Genomic DNA, 17,009 nt, shown 5'->3' with positions numbered 1-17,009 from the left:
ACTGTTAAGATGTAAATATTATTGGAGAATTTAAAAATACTGATGTCTAGTCAAAATTTTAAAGTATGAAAAACATTTTTTTTTACGTTTTTGCAAAACCTGCTACAGTGCATTCAGAAAGTATTCATAGCGCTTCACTTTGTCCACATATTTTTATGTTACAGCCTTATTCCAAAATGGATTAAATTAATTTCATTCCTCAAAATTCTACACACAATAGCCCATAATGACAACGTGAAAAAAGATTTTTTTAGAATTGTTGCAAATTTATTAAAATTAAAAAACCTGAAATATCACATGCACATCAGTATTCACAGCCTCTGCTTAATACTGTGTTGATGCACCTTTGGCAGCAATTACAGCCTCAAGTCTTTTTGAATATGATGCCACTATCATGTCATTATGGGTATTGTGTGTAAAAATTTGAGGAAATAAATTAATTTAATACATTTTTAAATATAAAATAGCTGACCTGATTATGTCAAAACGAATCAGTGAAAGAGTTTTTGTCACAATTATAACAGCCTTGTGGCTCACACACAGGACAAAATGCAGTGTTTTGTGTGGAAATTGTGTGAAATTGTGAGTTCCATGCAATTCCAAAGGTAACTGAATTGCTTTTACAAATTTAAGTGGATTGAAAATAAAACAATTAAGTTATTATTTCAGCTCATTTTAAATAATAAAGTTTGGACAAGCAGCAAAAGTCATTTTGAGTGCAGTAGGTCATCTTCAAAGATTTTTTTTTTTTTAACCAAAAACCCCCTGAGGAAAACATGAATAATAAATAAATGACAGGTTAAACTTATAGTTAAATTATGTTATTACTAAATGCTAAAATGTTCTTCTTAAAAAAAGTAGTTTTATTAATGATATGTATTTTTATATGAATTTTATATGTCAAACAAACAGCATATGTTTTGATATGTTTTTAATTTGTACAGTTCTACTGAGCAGAAGTAAAATAAAATATTAAAAATAATATTTATTTATAAATGTATAACTTTTTCTATTCGAGTACATTTTAAAAGAAAGATTACACTATTAATGATTTATCTATACATTTGATTAGACAGCATTTATTTATTTTAAATCATAAAACAGATCATGTAAAAATGCAGAATTTTGGTTAAACCATGTATTTCAACTGTTTCACTTCATAATCAAACAAGATTTTTAAATGTAATTCTTTTCTTGCAGTTTATGGTTGATCAGTCTCTTTCAGTATTTTAATCTTTTTATTTTTCGTACTGCTTTACAAAAAACAAAACAGGAACTTCAGATGAATTGCTGTATCATTAAGCATACAAAACTCCTCTGCAAGAAAAACACATCAGCGCAAACCACACACTCATATTTACTTCCTTTCATGTTTGGCTCAGCACAGCTGAAACAGATCAACATGTTGTGTTCTAAAACAACAACAACCAAAGAAGAAAAGCCGGAGATGGATTTCTGTTGGTGAAACTGTCTGAATTTCATTGGGAAATGTTACAGGTTTGGGACAGAATTTTCAGACAGGAACCCAGAACATGATCACAAATCTCTCCTCTTCCTGCTTATACAGTGTTAAGCGACAAATGATTTGAAACATTAAACACCTCCGCGGTGTCACTGACAAACTTTAAACAACGTGACAAGATTAAATCCAGAAAAGGTCATTTACAACAGCGAGGCATGTGGACAAACTCCTTTCTGCAATGTGGGTTATTGAACGCAACCCCATGCCTGAGTACGGAAATAGATATAAAAATAGATTTGATATACTTTGGGTACAAGAGACTGCTACACTACAATGCAGACCAACTGAAAAATGGACTGATAATTTGCTCGCATAATTAGACACATGCAGCACTGTGTAAAACACTTTGGCTGTTTCCGAAACCGCATTCTTCCATACTATATAGTACCATAAAATCAGTATGCGAGCCGAGTAGTATGTACGAATTCATAGAATGCGAGAAGTACCCGGATGACTTATTACTGTACTTCTGGCGAGATTCTGAAGTGCGCATCCCATTATGCCACGAGAGAGAATTCATGAACGGGAGTGAAGCAACACAACTCACAAAGGGTAGGTCACGTGATCATGACAAAATGGTGGATGTAGAACATCAGAGTTCCATTCATACTACTCACATTCATATTGTATAGAACGTACTTTAATAACGGCTAAGTAGTAGGTTAAAAATCCAAATGCAGTACCTACTGATTAGTAGGCGGTTTTTGGACGCAGCCATAAAGAAATGAGTGAAAAGAAACACATCCCGAGAAGTGAAGCCAAAACATTTTAATCTCCCCCTAGTGGCTGGCTGCAGAATAGGACATTAATACATACTAAGATTTTAATTCTGCCTAAGTAAAAAAATGAATAAATAAATAAATTGCATTTTGGTAGCATTTTAATAGCACACTAAGGTTATGTTCAAATATTTGTTTTGCTTATAGTTAATTAATTGTACAGAAATGGAGCGTGGTGTCATGATTGTGTACTTACGATTGGGTCTGCAGGAGTTTGGTTGGGAAGTGGCTTCATCACATGATCATTTCTATGCAGAATTGGCTCCAAATTACATCGTCGGTGCAAGACAACAGCAGCCAAATGTGGGAGATTTTGGCTTCACATTCCCAGAGTGGTAAGAGTTGTATATGCATTTTCAACCTTTTTGGAGTCTGTGATGTAAAACAACGTAACATTTCTGTTATTATATAGTTGTAGGCTGCTGTACCGCAATGAACAGACACCAGTTTTGTGATCAATAAAAACAAAGCAAAACAATTAAATACCTTCAAAAAATACATATTAAGAATATTTCATCATGAATTACATTACATATTTCCTTTAGTTGGTGAAAAACACAAAAGGAGTGTAAAATTAAAGAAAAAAGTACATGAATGAGAAAATACTTCCTGAGATTCTTAAGAGCGTCTCTCATGGACATTTGACTATCCCATGAGTTCACGGGAGAGGATTTGTTAATGGCAATAAAGAGATACAACTGACACATGTTGAATGCAGTATGTCTGGATTACATTTATGCTACAGACACTTATGCTATATAAAAAATCATTTTCGAACAGTCAAAATTATTGCTAACTCAAAAGAACAACCTACTCAAGAGTATGTGAATTCGGTATGTGAACTCTTCCACAGTGGAAAAAGTCCACATTCCTACACAGCAAATGGGTCAAGACAACAGAAAGGTTATCCAACAGCAAGCTAAGATTCTGCTAATGGATCAACTGTAGTAATGTCATTCCAACAACATAATTGCAAGTTATGCTACTTTTATGAACACAAACTCCAGTAAAAAAAGAATGTTTATATCAAGTACTACTTACATTATATGGATAACGTTGTTTGCCTTTTTACTCCGCCAATGATAAAAGTCCCACAATTGAGCATGTTAGAACACAATAATGCTGTTCCTTCCTGAATGAGTCGGTAATGGAGTTAATCTGTTGAGTGAGTAATTCAATGACTTACTTATCTTATGTGTTTGAACAAATAGATTGGGTGAGTGATTCACCTTATAACCATCTCATGCATCCATTTGCAAATTGAATCTGGGAGATCTCCAGAGTCTGGCATCCTTCCTGTATGTTTCGGTAATATTTTAAATTATGTAATAACGATGAACAGTGTAATAGTCTAGCATGATTCCCATATTTTTTGGTTAGTTTGTGTGATACAAGGGTGTCCAAACTCGGTCCTGGAGGGCCAGTGTCCTGGAGAGTTTAGCTCCAACCCTAATAAAACACACCAGAACCAACTAATCAAGCTCTTACAAGGTATACTAGAAAGCAGGCCCGGATTGGCTAATCGGGAGGACCGGGAGAATTCCCGGTGGGCCGGTCCGTTTTTTGGCCGCGAGGGCCGGTGTCCCTAGTTCCAGAATCGGTTGCTCTCAGCAGTCACACTTTTTAAAAATAATTTACTTATTTACTTGACCACAGCCTTCTTATTCGTTATTTTACCGCAGCTCTGCTCTTTTTATCTTTTTTCTCGTAGCCTCGTGAGCAGGATGCAGGTTAATGATGATATAAGTAGATAAGTCGCCATTAAACGTGCAGCTGTTGTGGTACAGTGGTTAGTACGTTAGATTATGACGCGGCCAACCTGGGTTCAGTCCTTGTCTGAATAACAATTGTTTTTTTTTTTTTCATTTTTATTGTTAAGACATAATACTGTAAGGGTTGTTGAACATTTGAAGTTCTAAAAGTGCAGTTTTCTCAAAAAAAAAGATGTGATAGTGTAATTAGAAACTGAATTGGAAATGACCTTATTTTAATATAGTCAGTGGTGAACTGAGGTGGGCCGGTCTGAGGCTTGAAACTCCAGGGCTGAAAAAGAGTCCCACTCCGGCCCTGCTAGAAAGTTTCTGGCAGGTGTGTTAAGGCAAGTTGAAGCTAAACTCAGCAGGACACCGGCCCTCCAGGACTGGGTTTGGACACCCCTGGTGTAATACATGCATGCTCATTGTATTTAAATTAAATCTAACAAAATCTTGCCATATGCCGGTGAACTTAATGAACTTCCATGTGCATAGGTGTCCATTAAAATACAAACTATGAGTTTAATTTTATTTTACCTTCAGACTTCATGTAAATACAAACACCTATTTTATAAAAAAAAAAGTGTCTTGTGTAAACACACAGCATCACAGAGATCAGCTGACTGAATTTTTTCCTGCATAAACTGCAGGGCGCGATCCATATAGACTGTGAATAAATATCATGCATTCACATTGGTATTTACAATATTGGCGTTCACGTTTGTATTTAGATTTTCTATCATTCAAATGATAAATATTATTAAAGAAATAAATCAGAGCTTACAATTTCTCACTAATTAAAAGACTGACCCTCCCACACACCTTGTTTTGGAGTCTTTCAGGGAGAATCAAGTGTAGATTAAAGGAGTAAATGCATACACTCACCTGCCACTTTATTAGGTACACCTTACTAGTACCAGACTGGACCCACTTTTGCTTTCAGAAATGCCTTAATCCTTTTGTGGCATAGATTTAACAAGGTACTGGAAATATTCCTCAGAGATTTTGGCCCATATTGTCAAAACAGCATCACACAGTAGCTGCAGATTTGTTGGCTGCACATCCATGATGCAAATCTCCCATTCCACCACATCCCAAAGGTGCTCTATTGGATTAAGTATGGTTACTGTGGAGGCCATTTGAGTCCAGAGTCAGTGATCTCACTGTTGTGTTTAGGAAACCAGATGTTTTGCACGTTATCCTGCTGAAAGTAGCCATTAGAAAATGGGTACAATGTGGTCATAAATGCATGGACAATGCTCAATTGGTACGAATGGGCCCAAAGTGTGGCAAGAAAATATCCCCCACACCATTACTCCACCACCCCAGGCCTGAACTATTGATACAAGGCAGGATAGATCCATGCTTTCATGTTGTTGGGGTCAAATTCTGACTCTACCATCCAAATGTTGCAGCAGAAATTGAGACTCATCAGACCAGGCAGCTTTTTTTTTTTTTTCAATCTTCTATTGTCTAATATTGGTGAGCCTGTGCCAATTGTAGCCTCAGTTTCCTGTGCTTAGCTGACAGGAGTGGCACCTGTTGTGGTCTTCTGCTGCTGTAGCCCATCCACTTCAAGGTTCAACAGGTTGTGCGTTCAGAGATGCTCTTCTGCATTCGGTTGTAAAAAGTGGGTAATTGAGTTGCTGTTGCCTTTCCATCAGCTCCAACCAGTCTGGCCATTCTCCTCTGACCTCAACAAGGCATTTGCCCCCACAGAACTGCCGCTCACTGTATTTTTTCTCTTTTTCCAGATAATTTACAATAAACCCTAGAGATGGTTATGTGTGAAAATCCCAGTAGATCAGCAGTTTCTGAAATACTTCTTCTTGCCAGGCTATCTTGCAACAACAACCCCCCCTCCCCCCCACACACACACATTATATACATACATACATACACACGCGCACAAAAAAAAAAACTAACAAACAGTGAATAAAACATATGTAAATAAACAAAAAAAAAAAAACCCAACCGAAAGTCTTAATGAAATATTTATTCTTTTATATAAACATATAAAACAAATCTCAGAAGATCATTTAAATACAGAATATCTGTACAGAGACTTTGTACACGTGCTTCTGCAGTGCTCGGTGTGGATGCAGATTTAATCCATGGTGTTTCTTGGCTTTTAAACATGACAGAGTGGGTCACCCAGAAAAGACAAAGTAGAGCAGCTAGGAGGAGGTTTTCAAGCAACAATCGCTCCTGGACTTACAATCCTCTCCAAATTAGACTAGTTTTCCTTACCGCTCATCACAAACACAATCTAGTGAAAGCTATTCTGCACCAAGCAGGCAGTTAAAATGCATTGTGCAGTTTATTTTACTCCAATTTGTCGGGTCAAGCAATGAAGTGAAGGTCTAGTAAAGGAGAAGGAAAGAAACAGTTCAGAAACTTGCAATGGTGTAACAAACTAACAAACCTTTGGTGTAGGTTATCATTTTGAAGATGCTTAACCATATGAAGAGCGAGTTTGTAAGGAGAGAAGAGAATGTGGTCAAGTCATCAGAAGATGAATAAGGGATACGCCTGACAACTTTATCCACCGTGCTTTGGATTTAAAACTACTCTACTGGAGTTCAATAAAACAAATGTGGGTTCAACTTAGAGGAAAATACATTTAAAAAAAGAAAAAGTTGTGCATAAAATACTCTCAGTAATTCTTCGTCCCACAATTTTTAAGCTCTATAAAGACCACGGGGAGAAAAATGAGGTGTATTTATTCACCACGTTCCTCTCATGGGCAAAGCAATATTTAATCTCTTCACCAGGTTCTGGGTTAAACTGACTCACAGTGTGGTTAATAGTGAAAAGCCAACCTATGTAAGGGGGAAAAAAGTAATATTTGAAAATGCTCAAACTAAATGTCTCTGAAAACCCATTAATGGTGAAGACACACACAGAGTAAGTGGGCAAAAAAACTCTGCTTGGATTTGAAAAAAAAAAATTACTTCTTCGGTCTCCAACAAAAACTAAACAAGTGATTTCATATGCCTTCTGTCATGTTTTTACCAATGTGCACAAATATAGCAACTGCTAACACTTTCACCCTTCCTTACTGTCCGTGTGCTGCCATTCATCATTCGCCAGCAAAGCAGCTTGATGACGCCATTAACTCTATAGTTCATTAATCTAGAATGAACTCCTAAAAAAAAAAAAAAAGACAACAGTCTTTCTTTCCGTTTCATGTCAAATGCCTGCCTGCATCTCTGTTCCTCAGAGCCTGGCATCTCTTTTTTTTTCCTCCAGCGTCTCCAGGTCTTACGAATGAGTAGCGATTCAGACCTAGATGTAGTCGTCCTCCACTGGTTCTCCTCGAACGTCGCAGTAGTGGATGAAGACAACCACCACGCGCTGGAAAACGCCCTTACATGTCTGCCGTCGTTCTGAGATCTCCTCACCGATAGTCTCCATACAGATGTCAGCAGAGAGCTGGCCTTTACGCCGCGGGGCATAGATGGTGGCTGATGGGAAGAAGCATGTTACAGAGTGTTGTTTTTGTTAACAGTAAAAAAAATAATCAATTAAATATTTCCCAAATGATGTTTGACAAAAAAGGAAAAAAATTTAAATCACAGTATTCTTTTTTTTTTTTAGTTTGGCTCAATGTAAAAAATGTATAGTTCCACAAATTCCTTTATTTTTGGTTTCATTGTCCTTGTACACCTTGCTTCAACTTTTAATTTTTGTCCCAGCCTATATTATGATTGTAAATGTTATTTATGTATGCCTTTTATTTTATTTTTTATGAACAAATCTACCTACAGGTACTAATAGAGAACGGAACTGAATGTTTTCAGATACAGTATGTTTATATTAGTTTTAAAAAAAAGTGAAGAAAGCAATTTGGCAATACTTTAACACAATTATTAAAATATTAAAAAACCCTTTTGTGCTCTAAATGAATGAGAATAGCAAAACCAACATTATGTTTTAGGTTTAAATTCACAGAGGAACTAAGAACTTTGAAGTGGACCCTTGATTAAATGATTTGTCAATAGCGGTATGCATAAGGCTACTTAAAACATTGAGGCCAGTAACAACTCAATTTTTAAAATAAGTAATACTTATTTAGCAAGGACCCTCAAGTTCATACAGTGCTCATAATAATTGAGCAGACCCCGTTTTAAAATTATTATTATCCATTTGTTAGTGAATATAGGCAATGTGTTTTGGTGTGTTTAAACAAAACAGATTTCAGAGTTCAAACACATTTTTTACTACTAAAGACTTTTCCCAGACTTTCAAGTCAATTTTCATGACCTTATGTTTCATGCAATGTCTGTATATGCGTGGTAAAAGAAAAACATTGCATGTTCAAATTACAGCACATTGTAAAACACGCAGCAATCTATTTAGTTTCAATTTATATATATTTCTATGTAAAATTGATTTAAATAATGCTTACACCACACTAATAATATGAGAGTATGTGATTGGCAAATAACAGTATAGAAATTATGACAACTAACCTATATTTAAGTAAACAGATATTTGTTTTCCATGACTTTTCCAAAAATTTGTGGGTTTTTCTTTTTTTCTGAAACTTTTCCAAATTTGGAAAATGCCATGTCAAAATTCCATGACTTTTCCAGGTTTTTATTGACCGTATGAACCCTGAGTTTTATTAAACAGATATATGTAATAAAATAATATTTTGGTCACCAAACATTTAGAAATAGGGAGACAATGTAATTAAATTCAAGCAATATATATATATATATATATATATATATATATATATATATATATATAAGAAAAATACAAACCCTTACAACCAACAAAATTTCTACTAAATTCTTATTTTTTTTTAATTTAATATTTTTCTATAACATAAAAATTTGGGTGTACCAGTTTTGGACCTCTAGATTTGTCTTCAGTACTGACTAATCTAATGTATGCTTCCTATTAAAATATGAATTTAAAAGATAGATTAGTGAGGGGTGTACTTATACATATACATATATATATATATATATATATATATATATATATATATATATATATATATATATATATATACATACATATATACATATATATATACATATATATATATATATACACACATATATATATATATATATATATATATATATATATATATATATATATATATATATATATATGCTGAGCAATTTATATAATTAGATTTTTGTTGACTAACTAAAAAAATTACAAGCATAAAGTTGAAAATAAAATAGATTAAGCTCTTTTTATGCACTTTTTTTTAAGAAGTAAACAATGATAACTTTACATTTTAGCTTAACTATAATGAAGATCAGTGCTAAACTGTTAATAACAAAGATTCATGCTAAACTACTGAGCAAGACTTCATCCATCATTTAACATCAATGTGTTGAAGATTAACACCTGACCATTATTATTTCCTGACAGACATTGCATCACTTACTGCTTTCATCATCTTCAAAGTCGTATCGAGCGTAAGTGTTGGGCTCTGCTGTGCGTAAAGAGCGAAGCCATGGGAAATCAGTGATCATCGAATACGGCGCCCCATCCACGACCCCTAAAGCACAGGGAGTGTGGGAAAGGTTGAATGTTATTACTATTTTTATTCCATTAGACTGAAAAGCATCCTGCACATCCTTACAGGCAGATTTGACATTATGGAGCCTGCAACTTTTCTCATCCATTAAAGCAAGACACAGCAGGTAAAAACAGATTTTCTGTTTTTTTGAGTTTCAAGGTCCCATAAAATTTAAATATATATATATTTTTAGCATCAGTATTGTTCATTTTTAAGATATCTATAAGCTAGTGCACTCTAAAACAGTGACAAAATTCACATTTAGAAGATATAAAACTGATATAAACATGTAAAGCTTGTAGTTTTTCAATTACGCCAAAATGGATCAACTTTTTTTTTTTTTCACGTCACCTCATACTTCAGTTTCTCATCAAATCATGACCAATCAAATGCTTTCTAGTATCTGACATGCCCCGCCCCCTTTAAGACAATTCAAATTTGCTTTTCATTTGATGCAGCTGAGCTCAATCACTCTCACTGGAAGAGCTGTGATAAAACAAAACCCTATTGGCTGTTTTTATAAAAGGGGAGGAGCTACTGTCCCACCCTCTCTTCGTGTTTTGGTTAAGATTACGTCAAACATTAAATAAAAATGCACATTTCAAAGCACTTCACAGCAACTTTAAGTATTTTCATAGTCTAGAGTAAAGAACAAACAAATTCAAAATATACTTTTAAATGCTTTTGTCATACTTCACCAAATAGAATCAGTACATTTTAACCACAAAATATTTTTACATTTATTTTTAATTCTATAAAAAATATTTAAATTTATATTTAATTCTATTTAAATTCTATTTTTAAATATCTATTTTTGTTTTAAAACAATTTTTTTTTTTAAATCTCTGTTTTAGCTTAAACTAAACCTTCCAATTATTCATATATGTACTCTGAAGATTTTTACAGAGGCTTATGTTTATACATCATTTGCCTAAAGAGAAACGTTTTATTCTACAAAAATGTTTCTTCCCCCACCCAGTATTTTCTGAATTGATGAGTGAAAACAAAAGATTTCCAAAATCCACTCTGTAAAACCCTTGACTCTAATATGTTTTTAGTGCTAGGCAAAGCTTGATCACATCTAAAACAAAAGTTTGTTTTAACAATATATGTGTGTATTTTATATGCTTATTATGTATATGTGATGCAAACATACAGAAAAAAAAAAAACTATGCAAAACAATTTTGTTACATAGACATTAAAATGTATGTATTATTTGTATGACATACACATTTTATATCTATATCTATACACATTTTTGCAATATACGCATGGATGTGTGTATTACACAATAAATATACACAGTACATACACTTAAAATATGTCAAAACAAACTTTTGTTTTGCATATGATTAATCGCAAAAAAAAAATTGCCCAGCATTATTTTTTTTTACCATATTCACCTGCATTGTCTTGCCTTAAAGAGTTCACCCAAAACTGTACATTTATCACTAGTTAGTCAGTGGTTCCAAACATTTATGAGTTTCTATATTCTGTTGAACACAAAAGAAGATGTTTGAAGAAAGCTGAAAATTGCAACCACTGACTAATATAGAACAACAAATACTACAAATGTCAATGGGTACAGGTTTCAAGCTTTCTTGAAAATATATTCTTATGCTTTCAACAGAAGAAAGAAACCTCATTCATTTTTCTTCGGCTTAGTCCAGGGGTGGACAAACTCGGTCACGGAGGGCCGGTGTCCTGCAGATTTTAGCTCCAACTTGCCTCAACACACCTGCAAGGATGTTTTTAGATAGCCTAGAAAGAGCTTAATTAGCTAGCCCAGGTGTGTCTGATTGGGATAGGAACTAACCCCTTCAGGACACCGGCCCTCCAAGACAGAGTTTAAACATGCCTGGCTTAGTCCCATTATTGATCATAGGTCGCCACAGCAGAATGAAGCGCCAAAGATTCCGGCATGTTTTACACAGCGAATGCTCTTCCAGCTGCAACCCAGTACTGGGAAACACCAACACACTCTCGCATTCACACACACTCATACAATACGGCCAATTTAGCTTATTAAATTCTCTTAAAGCGCATGTTTTTGGACTGTGGAGGAAACAGGAGCACCCAGAGGAAGCCCACGCCAACACTGGGAGAACATGCAAACTCCACACAGAAACAACAACTGGCCCAGCCGGGCTCGAACCAGTAACCTTTTTGCTGGGATACAACATTGCTAACCACTGAGCCACCATGCCACCTGAAGAAAGAAACTTAAATAAGTTTAGAACAAGTAAAGGGTGAGTAAATGATGAAAGAATATTAAGTTTTGGGTGAACTATCCCTTTTAGATAAATAACCCCATGTAAGGGATTTGGGCAATGTAAATATGACTGTAAATTTCTCGCTCTCTCTCACACTCTCCAGTATGACCATGTTTCCAGAGGAAATGAATGAGGGGGTTTGGATCTGGTCTCTAAGGGCTCTGTTTCCTCTCACCCTCTAATGTGTAGATGTCTCTGCCCCAGGGATAGCTGGGATACTTCTTCACATCCTCTTCCGTTCGTGTGGCCTCCGGAAAGAATTCATACTTGATGAGTTCTCTTGTGAAAGGATAAACAAAAAGCAGCTTGGTGAGTTAACCATGGAAAGAAAACAGTGCCATCTGGTGGACAAAGCAGGAAGCAGATTTGGAAAGGTACATTTTTTGTGAATTATTATAAGTCTAAAGAAGTAGGCTACTGAAAAACTAGAAATTATTACAACTTTGCAAAAATACAGCTTTATAGAGATTGTAATATGCATCTTAAACACTAAACAAATATATTTTTAAATCTATGCAACAAGATGAAATAAAATATGTAAGCTTTTCATATGAAAACTATGAAAAATAAAAATTTAAAGACAACTTAAATGACAAATTCACTGGATTTATTGAGTATGGCTTGTGTAAAAAATCATAACGTTTTAATTCTATAATTAATTAACAAATCTGATAACATTTCCTACAAATTTCAAATACAAATAATGAGTTAAAAGACATAAAGAAGAACTTTTTTTATTATTATTTTATTACAAACAAAAACAGCTCTAAATGAAAACATGTATTTTATACTGGGAAGAAAATGTCATGAGATGTTTGCAGAATAAAACAAAAATTATATTATACTCAAACACATAACTATAAATCATAAATCCAGAGAAATGTGAAGTGGTCTCTTCATTGATTGTATACAAAGCAGGACAGGCATGGAAAGTCAGCATGAATTTTCCCCCTCTTAAATAAATAAAGTGTAAAGAAACCTTTTAGTGTTGTGTATTGTATTATGAATGATGCAGTTCACTCACTGACTAATGTTGGCAATGGTGTCCATCCAGCTACGAACGCGCACCTTATTCCTGACATTGGGTGGGTTGCTGAACTCGTGGATAATGGCAATGTGGTATGGATACGGACCACTGAAAAGCTTTTTCTCCAAAGCCAAAGAGTCAATCTGGAGAGGAATGTTGAAAACAGCATAAATGCAACAAACTGTGCCTTAAATATCCCAAAACGCTTTTACAGGGCTCAAAAAGTATTATACATAATTATTAAATTATATGTATTAAGCTATGACACATTTGCTGGAAAATAGTTGCATGTGGTTTAAAAAAAATTACTGAATTCTAAAAAAACTAAACAAAATCAACATCAAATAAATTCGAATAATTAGTGGCGTCAGTTGATTAATCGCAATTATGCACATCCAAAATATTTTTTTCTATTTACATAATGTATGTGTACTCGCTGTGTGTGTGTGTGTATATATATATATATATTCCAAAATTCAATTCCATTTTCATCCATCAAATGAGTAAAACCAAAGGACACAGTTCTGAAGTGCAGTGATGGATATTTGAGCTTCACAAAATAGAAAGGAGCTATAAGCAAAAAAAAAATCATATTTCCACCATCAGGGCACTAATTAAAAATCTACAATCAACTGAAGACATTGAAAATCTGCTTAAAAGAGGACATCGGTCTGTTTTGATTTGATGTACAGTTAGGATAATAGTTTAAGTGTCCAGATACTCCAAGGACCACTGAAGGAAAAAAGCTGAAATTATCAGTGTTTTTTTTTTTTTTTTTTGCATTAATGCACAAAAACAGTATAAATTTCTTTGCAAAAATCCTACTAATGATAAACCTTTAAAAGGATGTGTATTTTATCACAACAATTAAAAAATAAATGTCCAATAAGTCATAATAACATAATTGTCGAAGTTTGCAAAGCACATAAATGTCGCAAAACATGCCTTAAAGAAAAAAACATTTTTCCCAAAAAATGAAAATGTGCTCCCTATTTACTCCCCCTCAAGTGGTTATAAAAAAATATAACATTAAACACAAAAGACAGTATTTAAAAACCTGTAACCATTGATTTCCATTGTACGATAAAAAAATACTACAGTAGTCAATGGTTGCAGGTTTCCAGCTTTCTCCACAATATCTTCTTATGTGTTCAACGGGAGAAAGAAACTCAAAAGGTTTGAAACAATTAAAGGGAAAGTAAATTATGACAGAGTTTTCAAATCTTTGATTTATTTAAAATAAAAATATTCACCATTTACTCACTCAACTCGTTCTAAACTAATTTATTTCTTACGTTGAACAAAACAAGATATTTTGAAGAATGTTGGAAAACAGCCAATGACATCCACAGTACTGTAGGAGAAAAAAAATGCACACAATAGAAGTCAATGACTGTTTTTCCAACATTCTCCTTTGGAGTTCAACAGACAAAAGTAACAAACAAGTCTGGATGATGAGTAATTGATGACAGAAGTTTCATTTTAGGGCGAACTATGCTTTTAAGATCTTACATCAACACAACATTTAACAACCCATTGATTGTTGCAGCCTCTCTGTTCTCCTATAGAATAATGCTGACCTGCTGCATTGGCCTCATGTAGATGATACGGTTTCTCTCCGGGGGCATCCGCAAGATCTGGTCCAGCACCTGCTCCATGTCCAGCTTTTTGCATTGTGCATAGTCAAAGCGGTTCACTATGGGGGCACTTTCCACCACCAAGTGTTTCAGCACTCGACAACGTGTTGCTGGAAAAAAAACGAACAAAACAAAAAAAAAATTATATCAAATTTCATATTACTACAGGAACTTGTATTTAATATGTCGCTGTGCTCTCCTCTCATAAACTCACCATGGACAAACATCATTTTGGGACATTCCTTCAGGACCAGGTCTGTGATGCCACAGTTTGTCAGAGTAATTCCCACCAGGTTTTTAGATTTAAGGCTGAGCACCTGTGTTGAGAAATAATAATAGTGGAAACAGTAGGTAATAGTACTAAAAGCTAAAAACTTTGTTTACTCACCCTCATATTATGTCAGACCTATTAGGTTTTGTTTATCTTTGGAACACTAATTAAGACATTTATTTGTAATCTTACAGACATTAATATACTCAAAACTCTGATGCTTCAAACGTTTTTCAATGAGATCAAATAATACATGGTTTAATTCTAACTTTCTAATTTATTCATGGCTTTCATTCACATATATACAATAATAAGCTGGCAGAAGCAGAAACTCATCTGTACCAGCTTAACGCTTAAGAACAAACCTGATGTGTTATTGTGGAAGATTAAACGCACTGATGTGACAAGAATAAACTTCATTGGTTTTCACAAGTTGAAGTATGTTCACAGATCAATGCTTGAGTGTTTAAATTTAAGTCTTGTCATCGATCCCAGTTGTAAGAGCAACAAATAATAACTTGACTTCTAGTTGATTATTTGGAAAAGAAGGTAGACTTTCTGATGAATCATCTGTGGAACTGCATCCCAACCATCACAAACACTGCAGAAGAGCTATTGGAACCTGCATGGACCCAAGATTCTCACAGAAATCATACACAATTATTCATTCTTTTTCACTGCACCATGACTTTATATTTTATACTGGACAATATTTCTGTTAAGTGACTTTTTTCTAAGCAAATTCAGACCGTACTGTCCTTATTAAATAATTACAAATCAAGGCATGATCATATTTTTTTGGTAAAATAAAGCCTAATCTAGAAGCCTTTGCCTTTTATATAAGCCACTTCTGATAACAAATGATGAACTTGAAGTCAAGTTATTATTTGTTGCTCCTAAAACTTGGATAGGCGACGAGACTTTTGTCAAGTAGTGTATATACATATATTTAAATCTCTATTTTAGGTTTACGAACTTATTGGTCACACTTTACAATAGGGTTTCATTAGTTAATGTTAGTTAATATAATTACTAACATTACCAATACCAAATGTATCAATCATTGTTCAACATTTATTGATGCTTAAATAAAATCCAAATTTATGATTGTTAAATTTAGTTGCAATGCAATGCAATGCAAGTTGACAACAAAAACTTACAATAGAGAACCAACAAATGTAAAGTTCATTCATGCTAGTTAATATATTTAATACATTATTGTAAGGTGCAACATTTTTGGGCTGAATAAGCATTAAATAGAGAGAAAGACATTTTAAAATTAATTCTGAGACAAAATGAGAGTGAGTAAAAAAATGACAGAATGATAATGCTGTGACGAACCTTTAAAGAAACATCAAGATAAGTGAGAGAAGACTACAAACCCACCTGCACGTGATCATCTTCAGTCACCGGGTCACTGGTACTGGTGGATTTGTCTGCCATACGTTTCCTTTTCACTGCGGTCCGAGGCTTTGCTTTGGGCAGTTCTGGACAAATCAAAAAGGTGATGAGGAATAATATAAACAAACTAGAACTTCAAAAAATCTGAACCAAAAATCAATTAAAAAGCTCTGTATTTGTAAATATAAGATAATGGTTTCCGCAAAAGTAATACTATTTCCAATGGTATGATAATGAGTGCAAACTATTTTGAGCATAATTAAAACTAAGGCTAATAATACATTGTTTCAGCCTCAATATCACAATATGCATATCCACAATAGTGGGGATTAAAACTTTTGAAACATTTCAAAACACATGTTTTTTGGGGGGTACGGCAAAGTTTAATTAAAATAAAGCTGATGTTCGTCATTGGCACTTGTATTTGACTGTCAGCATTTTAAGCGAGTTTAGGCAGAAGACATTTTATCCAGATGCAATCCCCTAAAGAGATCACCCCAATCAACCTAAAATTAATAATTATTGCAAAATGTCCACATTTTTCTATTATTGCTATATTTATCAAATAAAAGCAATCTTGGTCATTTAATCTCAACATCATAATAATACATTTCAGATATACTACACTGTAGCTGCCTTAGTATACTAGCAGTGGAGTAATCCAGACCCCCTGCATTCCTCCATCTGCTTTTATGCTATGCACAAATGGTACACCACAAGGGTTAGACTTTGCCCAACTGTGCCTTTTTCCATTGCTCAATTGATTTTGCTGCATTTCAATTTGCATACAATG

The 17,009-nt window shown here is 34.1% G+C and overlaps 1 protein-coding gene across 4 annotated transcripts in view; it reads right to left on the bottom strand.

The window, feature by feature from the left end:
- Positions 1 to 6,034: 6,034 nt before the first annotated feature.
- The window catches only part of fbxo38 (F-box protein 38), a 31,167-nt gene continuing 20,192 nt past the window's right edge, over positions 6,035 to 17,009 (bottom strand). For 2 of the 4 annotated variants that reach the window (XR_015506950.1, XR_015506951.1), the window contains exons 15-20: positions 16,202 to 16,302; positions 14,759 to 14,861; positions 14,488 to 14,654; positions 12,905 to 13,050; positions 11,462 to 12,159; positions 10,435 to 11,311 (exon numbers count right to left, since the gene is read on the bottom strand). Coding sequence is in view for 2 of the 4 variants with exons in the window: in XM_087280935.1 (XP_087137061.1) it covers positions 7,344 to 7,522; positions 9,472 to 9,585; positions 12,056 to 12,159; positions 12,905 to 13,050; positions 14,488 to 14,654; positions 14,759 to 14,861; positions 16,202 to 16,302 (914 nt within the window). In the remaining 2 variants the exon portion in view is untranslated. 4 annotated transcript variants of the gene reach the window in all.

The sequence above is a fragment of the Danio rerio genome, chromosome 14, assembly GCF_052040795.2.
Source record: "Danio rerio strain M-AB ecotype USA chromosome 14, GRCz13ab, whole genome shotgun sequence".
Taxonomy (NCBI): domain Eukaryota; kingdom Metazoa; phylum Chordata; class Actinopteri; order Cypriniformes; family Danionidae; genus Danio; species Danio rerio.
Note: the sequence above shows the minus strand (reverse complement) of the source record. Positions and strands in the feature narration are given on the sequence as shown.